The sequence below is a fragment of the Hemicordylus capensis genome, chromosome 2, assembly GCF_027244095.1.
Source record: "Hemicordylus capensis ecotype Gifberg chromosome 2, rHemCap1.1.pri, whole genome shotgun sequence".
Taxonomy (NCBI): Eukaryota; Metazoa; Chordata; class Lepidosauria; order Squamata; family Cordylidae; genus Hemicordylus; species Hemicordylus capensis.
Genome location: NC_069658.1, coordinates 230,925,102 through 230,945,932, shown reverse-complemented (window position 1 = coordinate 230,945,932; position 20,831 = coordinate 230,925,102). Strand labels below are relative to the sequence as shown.

Below are 20,831 nucleotides of genomic sequence, written 5' to 3'. Positions count from 1 at the left end.
TCAACAGAGCCCTGTGTTGTCTTTGGCAGAATACAGGAGGGGTTTACCATTGCCTCCATTGCCCAAAATAGGTGTTTCCCATAGTCTGGGAAATATACCAGCAGGGATTCAAGCCAGCCACCTCTGCCTTGCTAGGCAAGTCATTTCACTGCTGCGCCATTAGGAGGGAACAGTGTCCACCCATGCAGACTCCCCTTCAAATGGAAACCAGGGTGGGCCCCGCTTAGCAAAGGTGACAAGCCCAGCTCTCCTGGCCTGTGCCCAGGTCCACTCTTTAAATGAATGGAGTTACAGTCAATCGCATTAAATGATGTACAGGTGTGCAGACATCTGTACAGACTTAGAGCCTCATGACTGCACAGGGCTTCGTTTGACTCCATTTGCCCTTCTGAGCCCGTTCCACTAACATTACCCCTGGGTTAAGTGTGCCGCAGGCGCGTAACTATGATCAGGCAAGGGGAGGCAGTTGTCTCGGGGCCCCCCAGCTTAGGGGGCACCCGAGAGACATGTCACGTGCCTCCCCCACCCAGCGCTGGCCCTAGCTTCCTTGAATGAGTGTATTAAACTTTTTTAAAAAAATCTGCCTTTGTTCCGGCTCCGGGGAGCGCCGTATTTCCTGCCATGGGGTTAGCGCTCTGGAAGCCGTTCGGGTTGCTTGTGGGTTTCTTGCACCCATCAGGGAGGGGAGATTAGCCTCCCTTCTTTTTTTTTTTTTTTTTTTTTTTTTGCACTATGCCTCCGCTGTGACGTTTCGAGCGAAAGCCGGACAGCTTCCAAATCCAAAGCGCCGAGCTTGCCTCTTTCACACGCTGCAGGACAGAAGTTCCTGATGACAAGCTTTGGGAAAGCTCCTCATTAGTGCTAATTAACACTCTTTGTTGTTGATTGCAATTTGTCTCAGGGAGCTCCCACGTGCACGGCTTTAGGCCGGTGCGGAGAAATGCCGGTTGCGTCACCTAAGCACCCGACCTGCCCGTGGCGCTGTTTTGTAGCCAGCCTCTTTGATTGCAAGCTCAAGTCGCCCCCATAGCCAGACAGTGACGTGCAGGCAGCGCCAAGCTGGGGACTCAGCCAGCAAGCTCCTCCGCTGCTGGTCGTCCAGGAGAGCGCAGCTTCGCTAATGGGATGCAGTGCACTCAGAGCAGTCAGCTAGAACCAGAGACCCTCCCGCTCAGCCCACTTTCCCAGTCCTGCCTGGCCGGCCCCTTCTCCACTGGCCAAAGGCGGGGGGGGGGGAGAGAGAGTGTGGGCACCGCAGCAGCCACGTGGCTGCCGGATCTTTAGCCTGCTGCAGACCCCAGCCATAGAGGCGGCAGAGCAAGGAAAAGTGGCGCTGGTTCACTTCACTTCTAAGCGAACCGAAGAGGTGCAGGCAGGGAGCTCGACTCGTGCAGCTTCTCTCTTCAGCTCAGGTGGGTCAACGAGCACTCTTCTGCGGCACGCGCTCAAAGGCGGACTTCTCCCCACACACTTTATTTCATCAGGCACACTTTCCGTTCCCTGGTCTCGCTCAACCCAAGCCCTGAAAAGCCCGCCCGTCAAGAGGGTGGGAAGGAAGGCCTGTGCAAAGAGCGGTTTAATTTGGGATTATTTGTGGTCCTTGGGAAGTGGCGGAAGCAAACTACGCACAGAATGGATTTAAACAGTTAAGTCTGGGGGTCTCCTTGAAAAAGCAACACAACAGGCAAGAGGCTCGAGGGGGCCCCCAAAGGCAAGTCAAATGTGAAGTGAGTGTGTGTATCAGAGAGGGGCCCATTTTAAAATTTTGTCTCTGGGCCCACTCCAGCCTCCTTACGCCCCTGGTGTGCTGTCAGGTGGATTTCGACTCCTGGCGCCCACAGAGCCCTGTGGTTGTCTTGGGTAGAATACAGGAAGGGTTTACCATCATGTTCACTGCTTAGTATAGAAGGATGCTGCCCACCGATCTCAGCACAGCCACACCCAAGAGCCGTTTGCAAACTCTCAAGAAAAGCTTGAAACACTGATACTGGTGTCTGGTGAATGACCAAACCAGGGGAACGAACAAGGTATATAGAGGCGGGAAATTCCTTCTAACACACACACACACACACACCCCCCATATTCTGGGAAACACACCAGCGGAATTCGAACCAAGAGCCTCCTGCTCTCCAGGCAGATTGCTTATGTGGCTTCACGACTACTTATACGCCGCTTTTCAACAGAAGTCCTCAAGGGAGGGCTTGATAAATGAGACGTCATCAGACCTGATCAGCTCTGTGCTTTGGTGTGCAAGTTGTGTTGCTCTGAGCGGGGACAGACTTGCCTCTGCTGCCCTTCCTGCCTTCCCCGGGATGAGCCTGTCTCTCTCTCCCTCCCCGCCCCGCATGGAGATGCCCCCCCCTTGTTGCCTGCGACCCCTTCCTTCCCGTCCAGCTACACAGAAGAAGGAGAGGAAGGGAGACCGGGGCGAATCTAGACAGACACACCAGGAGGGGGGCGGGTCCGGGGAGGCTGCTGCGGGGGCGGGAGAAGGGGAGAGTCAAGCGATTCCCTCCCGCTTCGTCTTGTGCTGGGCAAAGCACCGGAGGCAGCCCGTGAGGGGGTGGTGACTGAGGAGGGCGCTCTGGGCCCTGCCCTATGTCAGTCTGTGCCGCATGTGCCCCTCTGCAGCAGGGCCAGCCCTAAGGACACGTCGGCTGCCAATCTGTCGCCTCTGTGCTTGGGCCCCGCACTGGACGCCGGCGGTGTTCAAGAAGGCATCGGAAGCCGGAGCGGCGGGTCTTCCCCCAGATCTCTTCGATGCCGGCGAATCTTTCTCCAAACGATCTCGGGAGTTTCCCACTTGGAGGGCGCGAGGGAGCAAAGGTGAAAAGAGATGGCGGCGGGGCGGACGAGAAGCGGTGGGAAGGCAGGGATGGCAGGCAGCAGCCGGCTGGGCCAGGGAGGGGCGACTCGGGCCGAGGAGAGTTTGCACAGCGCCCCCCCCCCGCGCGCACACACAGACGGAAGCAGCGAGGCATATGCTGGGTGGAAGTGGCGGGGCTGCGAGATGGAGGCGGGAGGGAAGAAGCGAGCGGACGGCGGAGCATTTGCAAGGAAAGGAACACTGCGAAGCCGGCCAGGGCTCTGTGCCCGAAAGTTGTGCGCCTCGTGCAGGCTGCGAGGACTCAGAGGCGCCATTCTGGCTGCTAGAAATAAACAGGGCTGGTCCCGGGGCGTCACTCTCATTTGTCTCCGCCGCGCCGAGTCGGCCTCCTCCTTTCCTGAGCCTGGGAATATACGCAAAAGGTGTGGCGCATGCTCAGTATCGCCAGAGGAAGCTCCTTTCTGTTTTCTGCCCACCAATCCTATAGGATATTCTTAATACTTTCTTAAACTATCGAAGAAAGGAAATCTAAATTCTGCAGGAAAGACTCAGATGTTGCATGTGTTGTTTTGCCCCGAAATAGCCCTGAGACATAAAAAGGGAATGGCTACACTAGAGTCTCAAAAGGCAACTGTGTGAAGTGCCGTGAAATGCCTGGAGAGCGGGCAAGAAGAGAGCATGCTCAGTCTCTCCCCTTGTAGCCAGTGCCCTTGCCCAGAAGACAAATCTGCCAGAAACGCCTAAGCTTGACCGTGCATGGCACAATTTCGAGTTGCTCCTTGGTTTTATTGAGTTTCTAGCTGGGTTAATATAACCAGATATTTTAACTTCTCATTTCAGTACTGGAACCTTGTATTGCATTATTCAAGTAATGTAGTATAAATGTTATTAATTTTAAAAATGAAATAACAATATAATTCCTCTCTCTCTCTCTTTTTTTTCTTTTTCTTTTTTTTGGAAATTGCAGGATTGAGTCTCTGTGGTCACCGGAAGTGCAGCATCCAGTTGTCTCTCAAAAATGTTCTGCCACAGACAAACTACAGGGTGCTCTTCTGGTGACCACAGAGACGGAATTATACAATTTCAAACGAAATTTTAAAAGGAATTTCATTGTTCGGAATTAAATTATGAAATGAAACAACAGTGTAACAGGGTTCCAGTATTGTTCCAAAAGCAACGCCGTGTGTTCAGAACTTCACAGTTAGTGAAGAGTAAGGATGTGCACAAAACGGTGTTGCCCTATTCTAATCCGAACCAGATTCCACCTGGACCGGGCATGATTGGTTCTGCACCGATTAGAATGGGTTTGGGCCTGGTTCAAGGGTGGTGGGGGCTAAAGTACATTTAAAAAATGAATTACCCACTGTTGGCAGTGGCTGTGGCAGCCATGGGGGTTGGTCTCCCGCGGCTCCCCCTCCCCACCGAGTCTCCAAGGGCCGGTCCTTTTGGGGGCTTTTTGGCCCTGTTTGCACGTGCAATAGGCCATTTTGTTTAGGCCGCTGCGCATGCGGCCGTGCACATTTGAGTGACCAAGTCAAGATCAAAAGTACTCCCTTGGCTGTTCTCCTACATAACGACAACTCCTCACCTGCCCATAAAGTAACTTGACAGATGCAGCTTTGCATTAGCACCTTTGCACACTTGAAAATGCTTACCCATCATCCTGAGCTATTTTTGCCTGAGCCATTTTTGGAAGGGCGGAATATAAATCAAATAAATAAATAAATGATCCTGGAGGATGAAATATTTTCTGACATTCCCTGTTAGCTAATGTCAAGAAAGCAAAGGGTGATTACTAAATGTTACTGACGTTAATAACCAGACCTCTGACAGCTAAAGCTATTTCAAACTGCTAATATTATAATGCCCTTATACATACAATATAGCTTATACATACAATATACAGTGTCCTTATGGTGCGTCCATACCTGGAATCCTGCGTATAATTCTGGTCACCACTTCTAAAAAAGGACATTGTAGAACTGAAAAAAGGACATAGTAGAACTAACCAAGATTATCAGGGGCCTAGAGCACCTTTATTATGAGGTAAGGCTACAACACCTGGGGCTATTTAATTTAGACAAAAAGATGACTGCAGGGAGACATGATAGAGGTCTATAAAATCATGCATGGAGTGGAGAAAGTGGATAGAGAGAAATTCTTCTCCCTCTCCCATAACGCTAGAACCAGGGGTCATCCCATGTAATTGATTGCCAGGAAATTTAGGACCAGCAAACGGAAGTACTTTTTCACACAATGCATAATCAACTTGTGGAATTCTCTGCCACAAGATGTGGTGACAGCCAACAACCTGGATGGCTTTAAGAGGGGTTTGGATGACTTCACGGAGTAGAGGTCTATCAACGGTTACTAGTTGGAAGACTAAAGGCCATCTCCAGCCTCAAAGGCAGGATGCCTCTGAGTACCAGTTGCAGGGAAGTAACAGCAGGAGAGAGGGCATGCCCTCAACTCCTGCCTGTGGCTTCCAGTGGCATCTGGTGGGCCACTGTGCAAAACAGGATGCTAGACTAGATGGGCCTTCTTGGGCCTGATCCAGCAGGGCTGTTCTTAAGTTCTAAAAGACAACCGCAGGGCTCTGGTCGCCAGGTGTCGACACCGACGCAACTGCACACTTTCACCTTTACCTTTATACTGCTTGGAGGTTTTTTGGTGGTTGTTTTGTTCCAGTGCAATCTTTGAGACTTGCTGTTTTCAGCTTCCTATCAATTAAGTTGAGCAGCTGGTTTTGTGGTAGCAAACATGCAATGTCCCATTTGCTAAGCAAGGACTGCCCTGTTTTGCATTTGAACGGGAAATTACATGTGAGCACTGTAAGGGCAGTGAGGAGCAAACCTGGCCCTCCAGCTGTTGTTGGACTACAACTCCCATCATCCTTTGCCTGAGTTTCTCCCAACCTTAGCTGGAGATGCCAGGGAGGGAACTTGGAACCCTCTGCATGCAAGCCTGCAGGTGCTCTTCCCAGAGCAGCTCCATCCTTCCAACTCCTGGGGGGGATTCATGGGAGTTTCTGGGGATGATGGAAGATGTAGTTCAGCAACCGCTGGAGGGCCAGGTTTGCCCACCCTGTCTTAGGTAGGGGATGGGGCCGCTCTAGGAAGAGCATCTGCATGCAGGAGGTCCCAGGTGCCCTCCCTGGTATCTCCAGATTGGGCCGAGAGAGACTCCTGCCTGCAATATGAGCTAGATGGACCGTTGGTCTGACTCAGAAGAAAGCAGCTTTCGATGTTCCTAAAGTCCGGAAATTTCTGTTTTGAGTATGAGCTGTAAGATTCCCACAAATAGTAAACGTTTTGCGGAGGTGGGGGGAGAAACATTTCTGGCCTCGTGGTTTGTTTGGTTGGTTACCCATACAGCGCTTCCTCCAGTATGTTTATGTGCAATTTAATTTTCTCTTTATGTTCATGGTATTTATTTTATTTTTACATTTATATCCCATTCTTCCTCCACGGAGCCCAGACCGGGGGTCATGGCTATGTTTATCCTCACAACGTCCCTGTGAGGTAGGTTGGGCTGAGTGATAAGTAAGGTTAAAGAGAATAAGTAGGTCAGGCTGGGAGATATGGCCCAGAATGGAGTGGGCTTCTTAAAACCTGTATTAACTTCTCTTTTCCAGTCCTGGTAAGCCTTGCAGATTGAAAGCCCAATCCTGCACTGAGCCAGTGTGGGGTAGTGGCTAGAGTGCTGGACTAGGACCGGGGAGACCTGAGTTCAAATCCCCATTCAGCCATGAGACTTGCTGGGTGACTCTGGGCCAGTCACTTCTCTCTCAGCCTAACCTACTTCACAGGGTTGTTGTGAGGAGAAACCTAAGTATGTAGGACACTGCTCTGGGCTCCTTGGAGGAAGAGCAGGATATAAAATGTAGTAGTAGTAATAACAACAACAACAACATGCACTAGTGTTCCCTCTAAGGCATGCCCGTGTGGGCGCACTCACATGTTTTTTGATGTCTGCTCAGTTAATTTTAGATCCTGCTCACGTTGAATCAGGAAGGACCTACTCTGAATGCATCTGCACTAGGGATGGGCCCGGACCAGTCCGGAGGCCATTGTAAAGGCCTCCGGACCGGTCCGGACCTTGGTGGTTCGGTTTGGGGGTGGGGGGTAGCTTTAAGAGCGGCGGGAGGGTTTACTTACCCCTCCCGCCGCTTTCCCGCTCTGGCGCCGTAATGTTTAGAGTGTATGCTGTCTGCAGATCCATACGCTGCTGAGTCTCGTGAAGAGTCTAGCAATGCTTATGTTTACTGGGCACAGAATTTCAGCTGATATGGTGCCTGTTTGGGTATTCATTAAGTCACAGACAAGGCTTTCCCTTACACTAGCTAGTGGTGGAAAGGAGCGTAAACCAAAAGCTTACAGTGGTGCTCAAAAGCTTTGCTTGAAGAAAATGAGGTTAGGCATAGGGGGCAGGAGAAGGAGAGGAAGGCAGTGAGGGGCCTGTTTAAAAAATCTCACCCCCGGACCCACTCCAACCTTGCTACATAGGAGAACATAGGAAGCTGCCATATACTGAGTCAGACCATTGGTCTATCTAGCTCAGGATTGTCTTCACAGACTGGCAGTGGCTTCTCCAAGGTTGCAGGCAGGAATCTCTCTCAGCCCTATCTTGGAGATGCTTCCAGGGAGGGAACTTGAAACCTTCTGCTCTTCCCAGAGCGGCTCCATCCCCTGAAGGAATATCTTGCAGTGCTCACACTTCTAGTCTCCCATTCATATGCAACCAGGGCAGACCCTGCTTAGCTAAGGGGACAGGTCATGCTTGCTACCACAAGACCAGCTCTCCTCCACTACACCACTGCAGTGGGTAGGGCCATCCCTAGCGGGGCTGGGGGCGAATCGGCATGTGTGGGGCCTCCTTAACTTCTCATTTGATTACAGAATCATACTGACAGATGACATACTGAGGGAAAAGTGAGTGAGTGAGGTTTTTGGACAAAGCAGCTTGGACATAGAATGCCTTTGTAAGGGGAAAAGTTAAAAGCACAACACATGCCCCTTGCTTCACAGTTCTCACTCAGATCTTCTGGACTGTGTGGGTCCTTTACTCTTTTTTATGAAGGCAGAGGGCAAATTCCTCCACATGGGGGTGGAGTGATGGTCGGATGGGGTTGGGGTGAGGATTTCACTTCCAGAGGATTTGAAATTTTCTGCCATGAAACAAGCCACTTATAGGACTTATTAAATGCCTTGTCGGGCGCGGGGAGTCGGGGGGGGGGATTCAAACTCTACCATTTGTCCAATTCACTTCAAGGCAGCTATAGGGAGCCCTTTCACCCTGCCCTACAAGGCGGGGGCAATGAAAAAGGGAAATCCCAGACCTTCCCTTGCTGGCTGTGAGGAAGGGACATGTTCTCAGGGCTTCCGGCAGGGCAAGGCAGAGGGTTTGACCTCAGTGCTCTGGTGGTGGGCAGGCAGGCTTCAGGGACTGGGGATGGAGGTGAGTCTGGCAGGGCTTATTTTGTCCAAATCATACACCGGTATTCTTACAGTATTAATGGCGGGTGAGATAATCGGGTCTGATTGGGCTAAAATAGGTTCCTGGCAGGTTTGACCTCTGACTTGAAAGAGTCTCATCTTGACAGTAATGTTGCTGAAACTGCCTCGGGGATGATTGATTGGCAGCCCCAGTTTGGGCCAATGTGTTTAATTTAGCTCAAAAGGGGAGACAGTTCCAATCAGCCTTAATTTGTGCAAGCATATGAACTCAAGAAAACTGGCTTGAGGGAGAGGTTTTAATTAACAAAAAGGAGTTTATTGACAGAGAAATAGAGAGCAATAGATTAAGTTATTAGGTGGACCTAATGTGAAAGCAATACAAATATGTTTTAAAAACAGACTCTTATCAGGCATGTTTAGCTTAAAGGTCCGGATTGTGTGTAAATTCCCAGGCGGGCTAGAGAGAGGTACTTTAAGATAGTGGGGCAAGGTTTCAGAAATAAGAGAAAGGGGTAGATTCAGCCCTGAAGGAGCCAGGCATGAAGCTATATAATCTGTCCTCAAGATAAGATACTAGCGTCCATCCGGGGAGGTGAAGTGCAAAGCAGGAGACAGCCAGCACACAGGCCTCCGGGTTCCCGTGACAACAGCGAAGTCGATCCTAGAGAGCGGGAATGGTCTTCCGCCGTGGTCACCTCCACTTACGGCCGGCACAGGCATTGCCGGAGCAGCAGTTAGCAACCGGCTAGTTGTGGGGCGGTGTCGTCTCCCAGTTGGGCACTCCATCTCTTTCCGGATCCGTTTGCTGTAACATAACTAACTCTGACTTTTCTTCTGTCACCCCCCATGCCTAGATGCTCAACAGGTGCTTAGAACTTTTTACCAGCTTAAAAGAAAACTTAATTGTGAAGGCTAAAAATAACATCTGACTGACAAAGATGCGGGCAAATATAAGTACCAAGAAAACCAAAGGGCAGCTCAGGCTTTATCTGAGGGAACTTTGTCCGGAGGAACTGCCTCCTCTGGAACAGGGGGGGCTCCCTTCCAGACTTTCAGCTGCGATGATTCGGGCATGTGCATGATGCGTCCACTCATCACTTCATGTGGGCTATACCCATGTATTGCGTTAGAACCTCTCAGTGCCCTGAGAGAGAGAGGGAGGAGCTCATCACCATCTTTTCCATCTGCTTTGGCTATTTTCTGCAAAGCTTCAGTTTCCGAGTCCCCTTCTTGTAGGGTGCTCAAGTCCAGAGTGGGGTCTGAGGCTTCCGTTTCGTGACTTAGCCAGATCGGAAGCCACCTTGTGGCTCTTCTAGCAGTCCAGCCTGATTCAGGGTATATTGCTATAGGGGCATCCAGGGGTTCAAACTCTAAAATGGCTATCATTGCCTGTACCTCTGCCGCTTGTGCAGGGTGAGGGCGGGGCAGATCCCTGAAGGATGTGGCTGTCAGTTACTCTCACTGCACCAAACCCTGTTCGGACCTCCCTCCGTTCAGGGGAGCATGAGCCATCGGAAAACCAGGTTGAAAGCCTGCCTTCAGGGCTTTTTTCTGGGGACCTTGACAACGCTGTATTCATTTTGGCCACGTGATGGCATTGCTGGCACTCTGTACATGCACCAGAACTATTTGTTTTTTAAAATGTGAAATGGAGGTTTGAAGGGATGCCTCCACAGTTTGGGGGCACCTATACTGTCTTTCGGGGCTGGATCAAGGCCTTCAATTTAGGACATTTCCTTTTATTGGGACAACTTCAGTTCTACTCTTGGCCAAGACCGGTGGCACAGCTTGCTGCCAGGGATCTGTGGCTGCTTCTGGGAGGGAGAGGGGAGTGACCGCTTTAAGGGCTGTGCACCTGTGTATGGCAGAAATGACAAGGGAGATCTCTTCCTTGCCACAGTTGGCCAGGTCAATTGTGAGCATTTGGGCAGGAAGGAAGGGAATTTCCAAAATTCCTTTCCCACTGCCATCCTGAGCTGCGCATTCTAAGGCACACTGCAACTCTGAAAGTGGGAGGGGGACATCTTTGATGATGGGGGGGTCTCTGAAACTTGCTTCCGTAGCCACGAAGCTTCACAGAGCGTGAGATGGGCTTGCCACCAGACGTCAAGGCGGGAACCAGGACATTCAAGACAGCTCCTGTATCAAGGAGGAGTGGGGCTAGGTTTTCAGGGTCCCTTACTTTAGCAGGGTAATGACTTGCCTAGAAAGCCTGAGGTTGCCGGTTCAAATCCCCGCTGGTATGTTTCCCAGACTATATTACTTCAGCATCTAGATCAGGTCTTTCCCACTGATCATAGCTAATGTTAGCCACAACTTGTGGTTCGGCTGTTAGAGGGGGTTTTATGGAGGCAAGAAGCAGCTGTGAAGGCACAAACTCTTCTGCTTCTGGGTTAAGGGGAGTTTGATTGATTAACTGTGTAGGGGTAAAACGGCTGGGGCACTGGCTATAGCGTGGGGGTTTCCAAAGAGGGTAATTATGGTAGCTTCTTGCGCATTGTAGGAGTCTTCGTGAAACTCCAGAATGGGGTAGCTCGATTTCCCACCAAATCCGAGTAGCCCGAGCGGCTGGTGGAATTGGACTGTGACTGTATGGGGGTGTTAGAAGGGTGAGGGGAAGAGTGCATAGCAAAAGTGCAACCTCCAAGCCTGGAGATGCAGCTGCAACCAGGGAGGCTTCTGGGAGTGGGTAGAACAAGCTCAGCTGTTAACAGTCTGCATCATCAGCATTCTCCCTCTATTCCTACAGGTGGCGGGAAGGATTATGTGGAACCAGACAACTGTCAATTGAAATGAACCACCCGGAAGTGGAGAAAAAGACTCAAGAAGGATCAGGCTCAGGGAGGCAGGAGGAAAGCCAAAGAGATTGCCAAGAAATTCCAGCCCAACAAGAAGATCACCAAAGAAAAGGAATAAAGGGGGGAAAGGCCCGTGAATGGGAAACCAGACAGCTGTAAAGCAAGCCTCAATACACACTGCAGAGCCCAAATGGAGGAGCAGCGAAATACATTTCTGGAGCATGGAAATAGCTTCAGTCGGAGCTCACAGTTGCTCTCCCATCAGTGTACCAAGGAAGAGGAGAATGCTGGACATGGAGATGGATCAAATATTGAGGACAGAAAGCAAATGGACACTTGCAGGGATGAATCTGATGCTTGTCAGAGTGGAGAGTTCCGCCTCATCCCAATCATACGCCTCATCCGAATCGTACTGGAAGAATGGAGTGGAAAGAGACAGAAAAAGCATCCTCTACAGGGAGAGACTGTCAGTAGTAGTTCAAGCCTTAAGACAGATCCAAGCATATGCACAGGGGAGAGAGTGTACAAATGTTTAGAGTGTGGGAAAAGATTCACGTCCAAAGATTCACTTGCTGTGCACCAGAGAACCCACAGAGGGGAGAAACGCTTAAAGTGCCGGGAGTGTGGGAAAAGATTCAGACAGAGGGCCAACCTTGTGTGGCATCAAAGAATGCACACCGGGGAGAAGCCATTTAAATGCTTGGAATGTGGAAAGAGCTTCCATTTTAAAGCACACCTAATTTGCCATAAAAGGGTTCACACAGGAGAGAAACCGTATACATGCTCAGGGTGGGGAAAGAATTTCAGTCAGCTATCCAACCTAACCACACACCAAAGAACACACTCAAGTGAAAGACCATATAAATGCTTGGAGTGCGGAAAGAGCTTTAAGCATGGTGCACATCTTACTACCCATCTAAGAATTCACACAGGTGAGAAACTATTTAAATGCACAGAGTGTGGGAAGAGTTTCACTCAGAGCTCAACTCTTACTTCACATCAAAGAATCCATACAGGGGAGAAGCCACATGCCTGTGTGGAGTGTGGAAAGAGCTTTTTCACTAAATCTAGCCTTAAGGAACATGAAAGGATTCATACAAGGGAGAAGCCATTAAAATGTCTGAAGTGTGGAAAGAGCTTCAGACACCTCTCAGCCTTGACTTCTCATCAAAGAATCCACACAGGAGTGAAGCCATTTAAATGCCAGGTGTGTGGAAAGAGCTTCAGTCGTAGTGACCATCTTCGTACCCACCAAAGAATCCATACAGGAGAGAAACCTTTTAAATGTATGGAGTGTGGAAAGAGCTTCACAAGAGGTACACAGCTTTCTACCCATCAAAGAATCCACACAGGAGAGAAGCCATTTAAATGCTCAGAGTGTGGGAAGAACTTCACGGAGTGGTCAGCCCTCAATTCACATGAAAAAATCCACAAAGGAGAACGACTATTTAAATGTGAGGAATGTGGAAAAAGCTTTAAGCATAAAACATGCCTTTCTGTCCATAATAGAACCCACACAGGAGAGAAACCATTTCAATGCCAGGAGTGTGGAAAGAGCTTTAGTCAGAGTTCTGCTCTTACTACCCATTATAAGATCCACACAGGAGAAAAACCATTTAAATGTATGGAGTGTGGGAAGAGCTTCAGTGGCAGCTCAATCCTTACTTCTCATCAAAGAATCCACACAGGAGAGAAGCCATTTAAATGCTCAGAGTGTGGAAAGAGCTTCACTCAGTGGTCAACCCTCAATTCACATGAAAAAACCCACAAAGGAGAGAGACTGTTTAAATGCGAGGAATGTGGGAAATGCTTCCCACATAAAAGACACCTTTCTTCCCATATTATAACCCACACGGGAGAGAAACCATTTCAATGCCTGGAGTGTGGTAAGAGCTTCAGTCGGAAAGATAGCCTTAAAAAACATCACAGAATCCATACAGGAGAGAAACCATATAATTGCCTTGAGTGTGGGAAGAGCTTCATAAGCAACTCAGCCCTTACTAATCATCAGAAAATCCACAGAGGAGAGAAACCATATAAATGCCAGGAATGTGGAAAGAGCTTTGGTCGTAGGGAACACCTTACTAATCATCAAAGGATCCATACAGGGGAGAAGCCATTTCAGTGCCAGCAGTGTGGAAAAAGCTTTAATCGGAGCTCAGCCCTTTCCTCCCATCAAAGAATCCACACAGGAGAGAAAGCATATCAATGCCTGGAGTGTGGAAAGAGCTTCCATGACAGCTCAGATCTTACTAAACATCTACGAGTGCATACAGGAGAGAAGCCATTTAAGTGCTTGGAGTGCGGAAAGAGTTTTACTCAGAAGGCAGCCCTCAACATACATCAAAAAATCCACAAAGGAGAAAAGCTATATACGTGCCAGGAGTGTGGAAAAGGTTTCATAAACAAGGCCCAACTTTCCAGCCATAACAGAATCCACACAGGGGAGAAACCATATACATGCCTGAATTGTGGGAAAAGCTTCAGCCATAGCTCAGCCCTTAAAAACCATGAAAGAATCCATACAGGAGAGAAGCCCTATACATGTTCAGAGTGTGGAAAAAGTTTCAGATGTAGTTCAGATCTCTTTACCCATCAGAAGACCCACAAAGGTGAGAAACCACATAAATGCCAGGTGTGTGGAAAGAGCTTCAGTCGTAGTGACCATCTTCGTACCCACCAAAGAATACACACAGGAGAGAAACCATTTAAATGTACAGAGTGTGGGAAAAGCTTCTCAAGTAGTACACACCTTGCTACCCATAATAGAATCCATACAGGAGAGAAACCATTTAAATGTATGGAGTGTGGCAAGAGCTTCAGAAGTGGTACACAGCTTGCTACCCATCAAAGAATCCACACAGGAGAGAAGCCATTTAAATGCCAGGAGTGTGGGAAAAGCTTCACTCAGAGAGCTAACCTTATTAGACACAGAAGAAACCACACAGGAGAAAAACCATTTAAATGTCAGGAGTGTGGAATGGGTTTTGCAGACAGGAGAAGCCTCATTTCACATCAAAAACTCCACAAGTCAGATAAAGTATGAGGCTTTTCTCATGACCAGCCTTAACCTGACTGGGCTGCCCCAAGCAGGGATAGGCTAGTCGTGAGAAGCAGTGGCATCCTGACGGATCCCTCCGCTCCCCTCCCACATAATCCCACTAATAACCCTGGCTTTTTGCTGAGGTTAAGGGTGCTCCTGTACCCTTTACCTGGCTAAAAGGAATCACGTGACTCCTCAGGTTTCTTGCAGCCCAAGGAATCACAGAAACCCGTGTATAGAACACCCTTTGGAGGGGGCGGAAATCCCCGATGCAATGTGCGTGCCCGGCCTTGCATTGAAGGATGCCTGGAGGCTGGAACAAGAAGTTGTGGCTCTAGGATTCCTCAGCCCTGCTCTGTGCTTCACGGAGCTGCACAGAGCAGGGTTGTCCATGTGGGTGCACGGTAGACTGACCATTTACGGCCTTAACCTGGCAGTATATCAGTTGAACCGTTTTGCCCGGTTCACACAATCATTCCTATCCAGCTTTAATGTGGGCTACTTCTTTTAGTGTGAATGTGTGAACCCACGCCAAGGAGGCATTCTCAGATTCATTGGGGGCCATAAACTACCTTGGCATGGCTTCACACAATCATGCTGATTTCAGGGACCCATGCTAACTCTAGATTCAAATGATTGTGCAGATCAGGCCACTGGGGCGTGCTTCAAGGTACTTCAGTGATCTAGGGCTTGGGCCCACAGGGCTTGGCTCATGCCCACAGCCTCCCCTCCTGCACATTTTGATAATTAACCCTTTTCATGCTCTCTAAAGCGATCCACACCCTCTTCCATTTTTTGAAGCCATTAATCAGCAGGACGTCCTTGATATAGTTGGTGTGTTCTTGCCCCCCGTACTTGCTTTATTTCCACATTACTTTCCCTTCTTCAGTCCCTATTCTTACAGCAGCCTTGACACTGCATGTAGCCGGGATTGACTGGGCATTAGTATCTCACCCCTCAACCTCTATTTTTGATTTCACCACGGAGGGTTTTTGTTGGGGTGGATAAGCCATACTTTTGGGGCAGGCTACCCAGCTGCCGCTCCTGGGACATCTCCATCACCTCCTCCACTGAGCCCGTCAACTGGATTGCTGCTGAAAGATGGCCACTTCCCACCTCCTCCACTATGTCCAAGAAGTGGGTTTCCATTGGCATGAGCCCTCCCCCCCCACTCATCTGCTAGGATGTCGCTGGGTGTGAGGGCCAGTTGGTACCCCCTCCACCATGCTCAGCAGCACAAGGGCTCCCCACCATTCCCTCCACCATGCCCAGCATCTGGGTTGGCACTGGGAATGAAGGCCCACTCCACTTAGTTGCCCACTCCACCAGGCCTGACCACTGCAGAGCCACCTGTAGTGAACCTTCCAGACGTCGGCCATGTGATATGGATGGTCTTCTTCCCGAATTAGGTGAAGGACAAAACTAATCTCTGAGAACAAGAACAAGGTCCTAAGAACCACACAGCAGGGACCTTGGCTCTGATTTTTAACCTCCATTTAATGTATTTATTGTTAAATTTTTATATTGCCCTTCATTAAAACCATCTCAAGGCGGTTTACAAACATTTAAAACAAGACTATAAAACAATGCGCACAATAAAAATATTGAATTGGAATATAAAAATACAAATCTAATAAAAAGTTTAAAAAACAAACACAATAGGCCCATAAAATACAAAACACCAAAAACAACACTCCTATAAAATAACACCATTATAGCAGTCTACATGTTCCAGGGCAGCCTCCACCATAATACTAGCGTGTGGGCAGTGCTTGGGAATCGTGTGTGTGAGATTTCCTTGGCTGCCCTTCTTGGGAACTTCCCGATAGCATGTGGCTGAGCACTCAGGATAACCGGATGCTGGGCACTTCATGCCTGGTGTCCAATTCATTACAAGGGAGTAATTGCTATTGAACTCCATGGGACTTGCTTCTGAATGAAAGGGGAACAATTGAACAACCCCCGAGAAATCACTTTGTTGGGGGGGGGGATAACGGGGGTATCCTTTTAAAAATGTGAGTGAGAAACAATGTGAAAATACTTTAATGTAACCTGCTAGTCTATTTAAAACAAGAGTGCAAATAATTCCTTTTCTCCTGCTTTGTAAAGAATACATCACGGAAGAGATTAAGCAGAAGCCTACAGCTTAAAGGGGAGAAATGGACTCTGTATATGTTCAGACGGGCTGTGCCCCTTGTTGAAGGCTCTAAATTTCTAGATAGCAGGGAAAGAAAAAGTGACAGGCACCAGTAAGGGTCATTAAAACATGGCATTGCTTTATTAAGAGAAATGGAGAGCTCAGGCCAGAGGAGCAGCTGATACTGTCAGCCCTGAGGGGCAAGCTCTGGTCTGAGATAGTGGTTGAGCCGCCCTTCCTCCAATTCCCAAGGCCCAGGGAAGACCCACAAGTCCTGAGGGAGGGAGGGAGGGAAGGAGGCAGGGTCATGACTTCGGGATCTCCACCCCCAGCTCCTTTTAAAGTTACAAACCTAAGAATTGGGTGCTTGCCCACTAGGCACCTGTAAAACTCAGTATATGTTACATATACGAGAGCCAGCGTGGTGTAGTGGTTAGAGTGCTGGACTAGGACCAGGGAGACTCGAGTTCAAATCCCCGTTCAGCCATGATACTACCTGGCTGACCCTGGGCCAGTCGCTTCTCTCTCAGCCTAACCTACTTCACAGGGTTGTGAGGAGAAACCTAAGTATGTAGTACACCACTCTGAGATCCTTGGAGGAAGAGCGGGATATAAATGTAAATAATAATAATAATAATAATACTTGCACAATATAAGTGGAAAATCAGACATCACCAAGACCTGGCAATGGCTTAAGAATGGCAACTTGAAGAAAGAAACAGAGGGTTTAATACTGGCTGCACAAGAACAGGCACTAAGAACAAATGCAATAAGAGCAAAAGTCCAAAAATCCTCAACAAACAGCAAGTGCCGCCTTTGTAAAGAAGCAGATGCAACAGTGGACCACCTCATCAGCTGTTGTAAAACGTCACACAGACTGACTACAAACAAAGGCATGACAAGGTAGCAGGGATGATACAGTGGAACATCTGCAAAAAATACAAGCTACCTGTAGCCAAAAATGGGTGGGACCATAAAATTGAAAAAGTTGAAGAAAATGAAGATGCAAAAATATTATGGGACTTCCGACTACAAATGCACACGCAGAAGGCTTCCTAAAGACTTTTGCAGACGGCAGGGAAGGGGGCGGGAGGACATCCCCCTGCCGCCCGCCCGTTTCTAGAGAGCGAGCGGTCGGGTCCGGGGCGAGATTTAAGGGGGCGGCAGGGGGCTTCAAGGGGGCGGCAGCAGCAGGGTCTTCAAGGGGGCGGCAGGGAAGTATCCTGCCACCCGATTTTTTTACCACGGAGGAGCCATCGTCGTTGATTGAAGTGGGCGGCGAGGGATCCTGCCGCCGGGATTTTTACAATAATTACGGCGCCAAAGGTGGAAAGCACGGGAGGGTTAAGTAAAGCCCCCCCCCCGCCCTTAATGGATCCCCCCACCCTACCCTTCTGAACCCCGAACCGCCCATGTCCAGACCGATCTGGAGGCCAGTAGAATGGCCTCCAAACCAGTCCGTGCACATTCCTAATTGAAATTGAAAGGCTGTGGCAGAAAAAAACCAAAATAATCCCAGTGGTAATTGGCGCCCTGGGTGCAGTTCCAAAAGACCTTGAAGAGCACCTCAACACCATAGGGGCCACAGAAAGCACCATCAGCCAATTACAAAAAGCAGCTTTACTGGGAACAGCCTATATTCTGCGACGATATCTATAACAACAGCAACAACATTGACAATAAAATCCAGCCATCCCAGGTCCTTGGGAAGGACTCGATGTCTGGATAAAACTTAACAAACCAGTCAATAACACCTGTCTGACTGTGTGAACAAGAAATAATAATAATAATAATAAATACAATTATTATTCAAAAGTTGCATTTGAACACAAGGCTTTCCTCAGGAAGAAAAAAGTTTTTTCTTAGCAAGATTCAGAGCAGAAGGTTTTCCTTAGGAGGAATGATTAGTAAAAACCTTAACAGCAAGAGGAACGATGTCTTTATTTTAAACTATATAGAAGCAGAACATTGCATATTCAAAATTGTTTGGATGGAATATCAAGAGAAACTTATAATCAACATGGAGATGTTTTAAAGAAATATTTATGGAGTTTCAAGAAGGATATCTCATTGATTGTCATGACACCAACTTGTAGTCTCGATTGATTGATTAAGTGCCATCATGTTGGTGTCAACTCTTAGTGACCACATAGACAGATTCTCTCTATTACAATTAAAAGACCAAATTTACGAGTATAGTTTTGATTTAAAAATATTTTTTTATGTATGCATATTTGTACAGATTTTAACAGCGCCAATGATTATAGTCTATGAGTGAGATTGATGTTTAAGAACCAACTATGCTTTACAACTTATTGTGCAGGTTTGATTAAATAAGGTACTTAATTTTTTAAGATTTGTATATCAAGATTTTTATCTTATTTGGGGTTCTTTTTGTATCATCAGCCATCTCTTTAGGAGGAACCAGAGAACAGACTATTGATAAGCCAATACATTAACTCTTTCCAATATGAGGCCTTTGAACCTGATTGCTGTTTTACATATGGTTATCTATCTAATAATTATTTTGTTGTTTCAATAGCTTGTTACTGTAGTTATTACTCTTCTTAAATGAACATTTATTGTGAAACAATTCAGAGGTAGAAGGCTTTCCTCAGGAGAATACAGAGAGCAGCCTGGATTAAGGCCTATTGTGAAGAATCCTATATATTAACTGTTTCAGCTGATGGGAATAAACATCTCAACATCATCCTGAAGGGATCTGATTCAAGCAGGAGAACTGCGAGATTTATTAGATATTTCTGAGAAGACAATCCTTAGTTTCGGACTCTGTCTAATTAGAGCAGTAGCTCTAATTGTGTTTTTCACAGACCATTACTGTTTGGTTTTTGTGGTTTTTTTTTAAAGAAAGAAGTGAATTACAAATTTGCATTGTGTAAATAATGCCCGTTTTTAAAAAATTGCTTCCTCATTCACTGTTGCAGCAAAACTGCTGAGAATTACAAGGTGGGCTCACATTGTCACTGTAACTAAAACAGCTAATTTCATTTAATGTTTAAAGCAGAGTCTTTGATTTGCTAAGCAGGGTGTCCCTTGGTTTGCATTTGGAAGGGTGGCTACATGTGGGCACGGTAAGATATTCCCCTTTGGGGAAAGGAACATAACTGAGAAGAAGGCCAGTGGCAGAGAATCTGCATGCAGAAGGTTCCAGGTTCAATCCTTGGCAGGATACAGGGCCGGTCCATCTGCTAAGCAAACTAGGTGGTCGTCTAGGGCACCAACATCCTGGGTCACACACACTGAACTGGCGGGTGCCCACACCTCTCATGGTCAGAGCGAATGGGCAGGCGAGTGACTAAGCAGACGCTCCTCATCTCTGTCACTCGCCCACCCACTTGTTCTCCTTGCCACATCCACCCACTGCTGCTTCCTGCCCACCACAGCGTGTTAGAATGCCATTATATTGTGCTACATCAGGTTGGCTTAAGAGCAAGTGGGTGGCCAGTGGGGACTGCCTGCCTGCCTGAAATCTTGGAGAGCTGCTGCCAGTCAGTGTGGACAATTCTGAGCTAGGAAGGCAAATGGTCTCATTTGATATAAGGCCTTTGGGAAGTGGGGGTTTACTGTGCTTTTGGATCTCAGCCCTCCACCTCTGTTTTTGGTCTCCCCTCTGTAAATTTTTTAAAAGACCTTTTTTGGGGGGGAGATTTGCCACCCCCTCTACCATGGCGTTCCATCGGCCACCAGGGACACCACACCACCGCTGAAGCAGCAAGGTAGGCGACTGGAGCGCAGGTGGAGGAAGACTCGACTCGAATCTGACAGATTGTGACATGGAGCACATCTAAAGATCTATGCTCAGGCAAAACTTGCAGCAAAGAGGCGGTTCTTTTCTGTCCGTATTGCCTCTGCGAGTTCACGTCCAGCGGAGTTGTTCAGGGTTGTGAGGGGACTAGTATCTGCCCCCCCCAACCAGAATTTGGAGTCATCAGTTACCCACTGTGATGTGTTTAAAGAGTTTTTCACAGATAAAATCTCTCGGATTCAGGCCGACCTAGATGGAGACTCCACAATTAATTTGATATCTGAGCTGGAGGTGCCCAACAACTCCTATTATGTGATTTGACTGGATCGGTTTCAGTCTATGACCTCTGAGGATATGGACAAGCTGCTTGGAGCGGTGAGGCCTACCACTTGTTCTCTTGACCCTTGTCCAACATGGCTTGTTCTATCGAGCAGGGAGGCTGTTGTGGGAGGCCTGGTAGAAATCATAAATGCTTCTCTGGGGGAGGGCAGGTTGCCTCCTTGTCTTAAGGAGGTAATCATTAGACCTCTTCTAAAGAAGCCTGCATTAGACCCCTCAGAATCGAGCAATTATAGGCCTGTTTCCAACCTCCCATGGCTGGCCAAGGTAATTGAGAGGGTGGTGGCCTCTCAGCTCCAGGCGGTCTTGGAGGAAACTGATTATCTAGACCCATTTCAAACTGGTTTTCGGGTGGGCTATGGGGTGGAGACTGCCCTGGTTGGCCTGATGGATGATCTCCAATTGGGAATTGACAGAGGAAGTGTGACTCTGTTGGTCCTTTTGGATCTCTCAACAGCTTTCGAT

At 48.3% G+C, this 20,831-nt stretch overlaps 1 protein-coding gene across 2 annotated transcripts; it reads left to right on the top strand.

The window, feature by feature from the left end:
• The first annotated feature begins 1,235 nt into the window (after positions 1-1,235).
• Positions 1,236-19,282, top strand: LOC128342291 (zinc finger protein 91-like). 2 transcript variants are annotated; one of them, XM_053289441.1, is made up of 2 exons: positions 1,236-1,412; positions 11,033-19,282. In XM_053289441.1, exon 2 carries the CDS (start codon positions 11,272-11,274, stop codon positions 14,125-14,127), a length of 2,856 nt encoding a protein of 951 aa, XP_053145416.1. In that variant the 5' UTR covers positions 1,236-1,412; positions 11,033-11,271; the 3' UTR covers positions 14,128-19,282. The 2 variants fall into 2 exon arrangements, with proteins under 2 accessions (XP_053145416.1, XP_053145415.1); XM_053289440.1 differs by lacking the exon at positions 1,236-1,412 and adding an exon at positions 2,472-2,826.
• The last annotated feature ends 1,549 nt before the right edge of the window (positions 19,283-20,831 follow it).

Coding starts and splice junctions, on each gene's coding strand:
- LOC128342291 (XM_053289441.1), top strand. CDS start 11,272: ATGGAGGAGCAGCGAAATACATTTCTGGAGCATGGAAATAGCTTCAGT.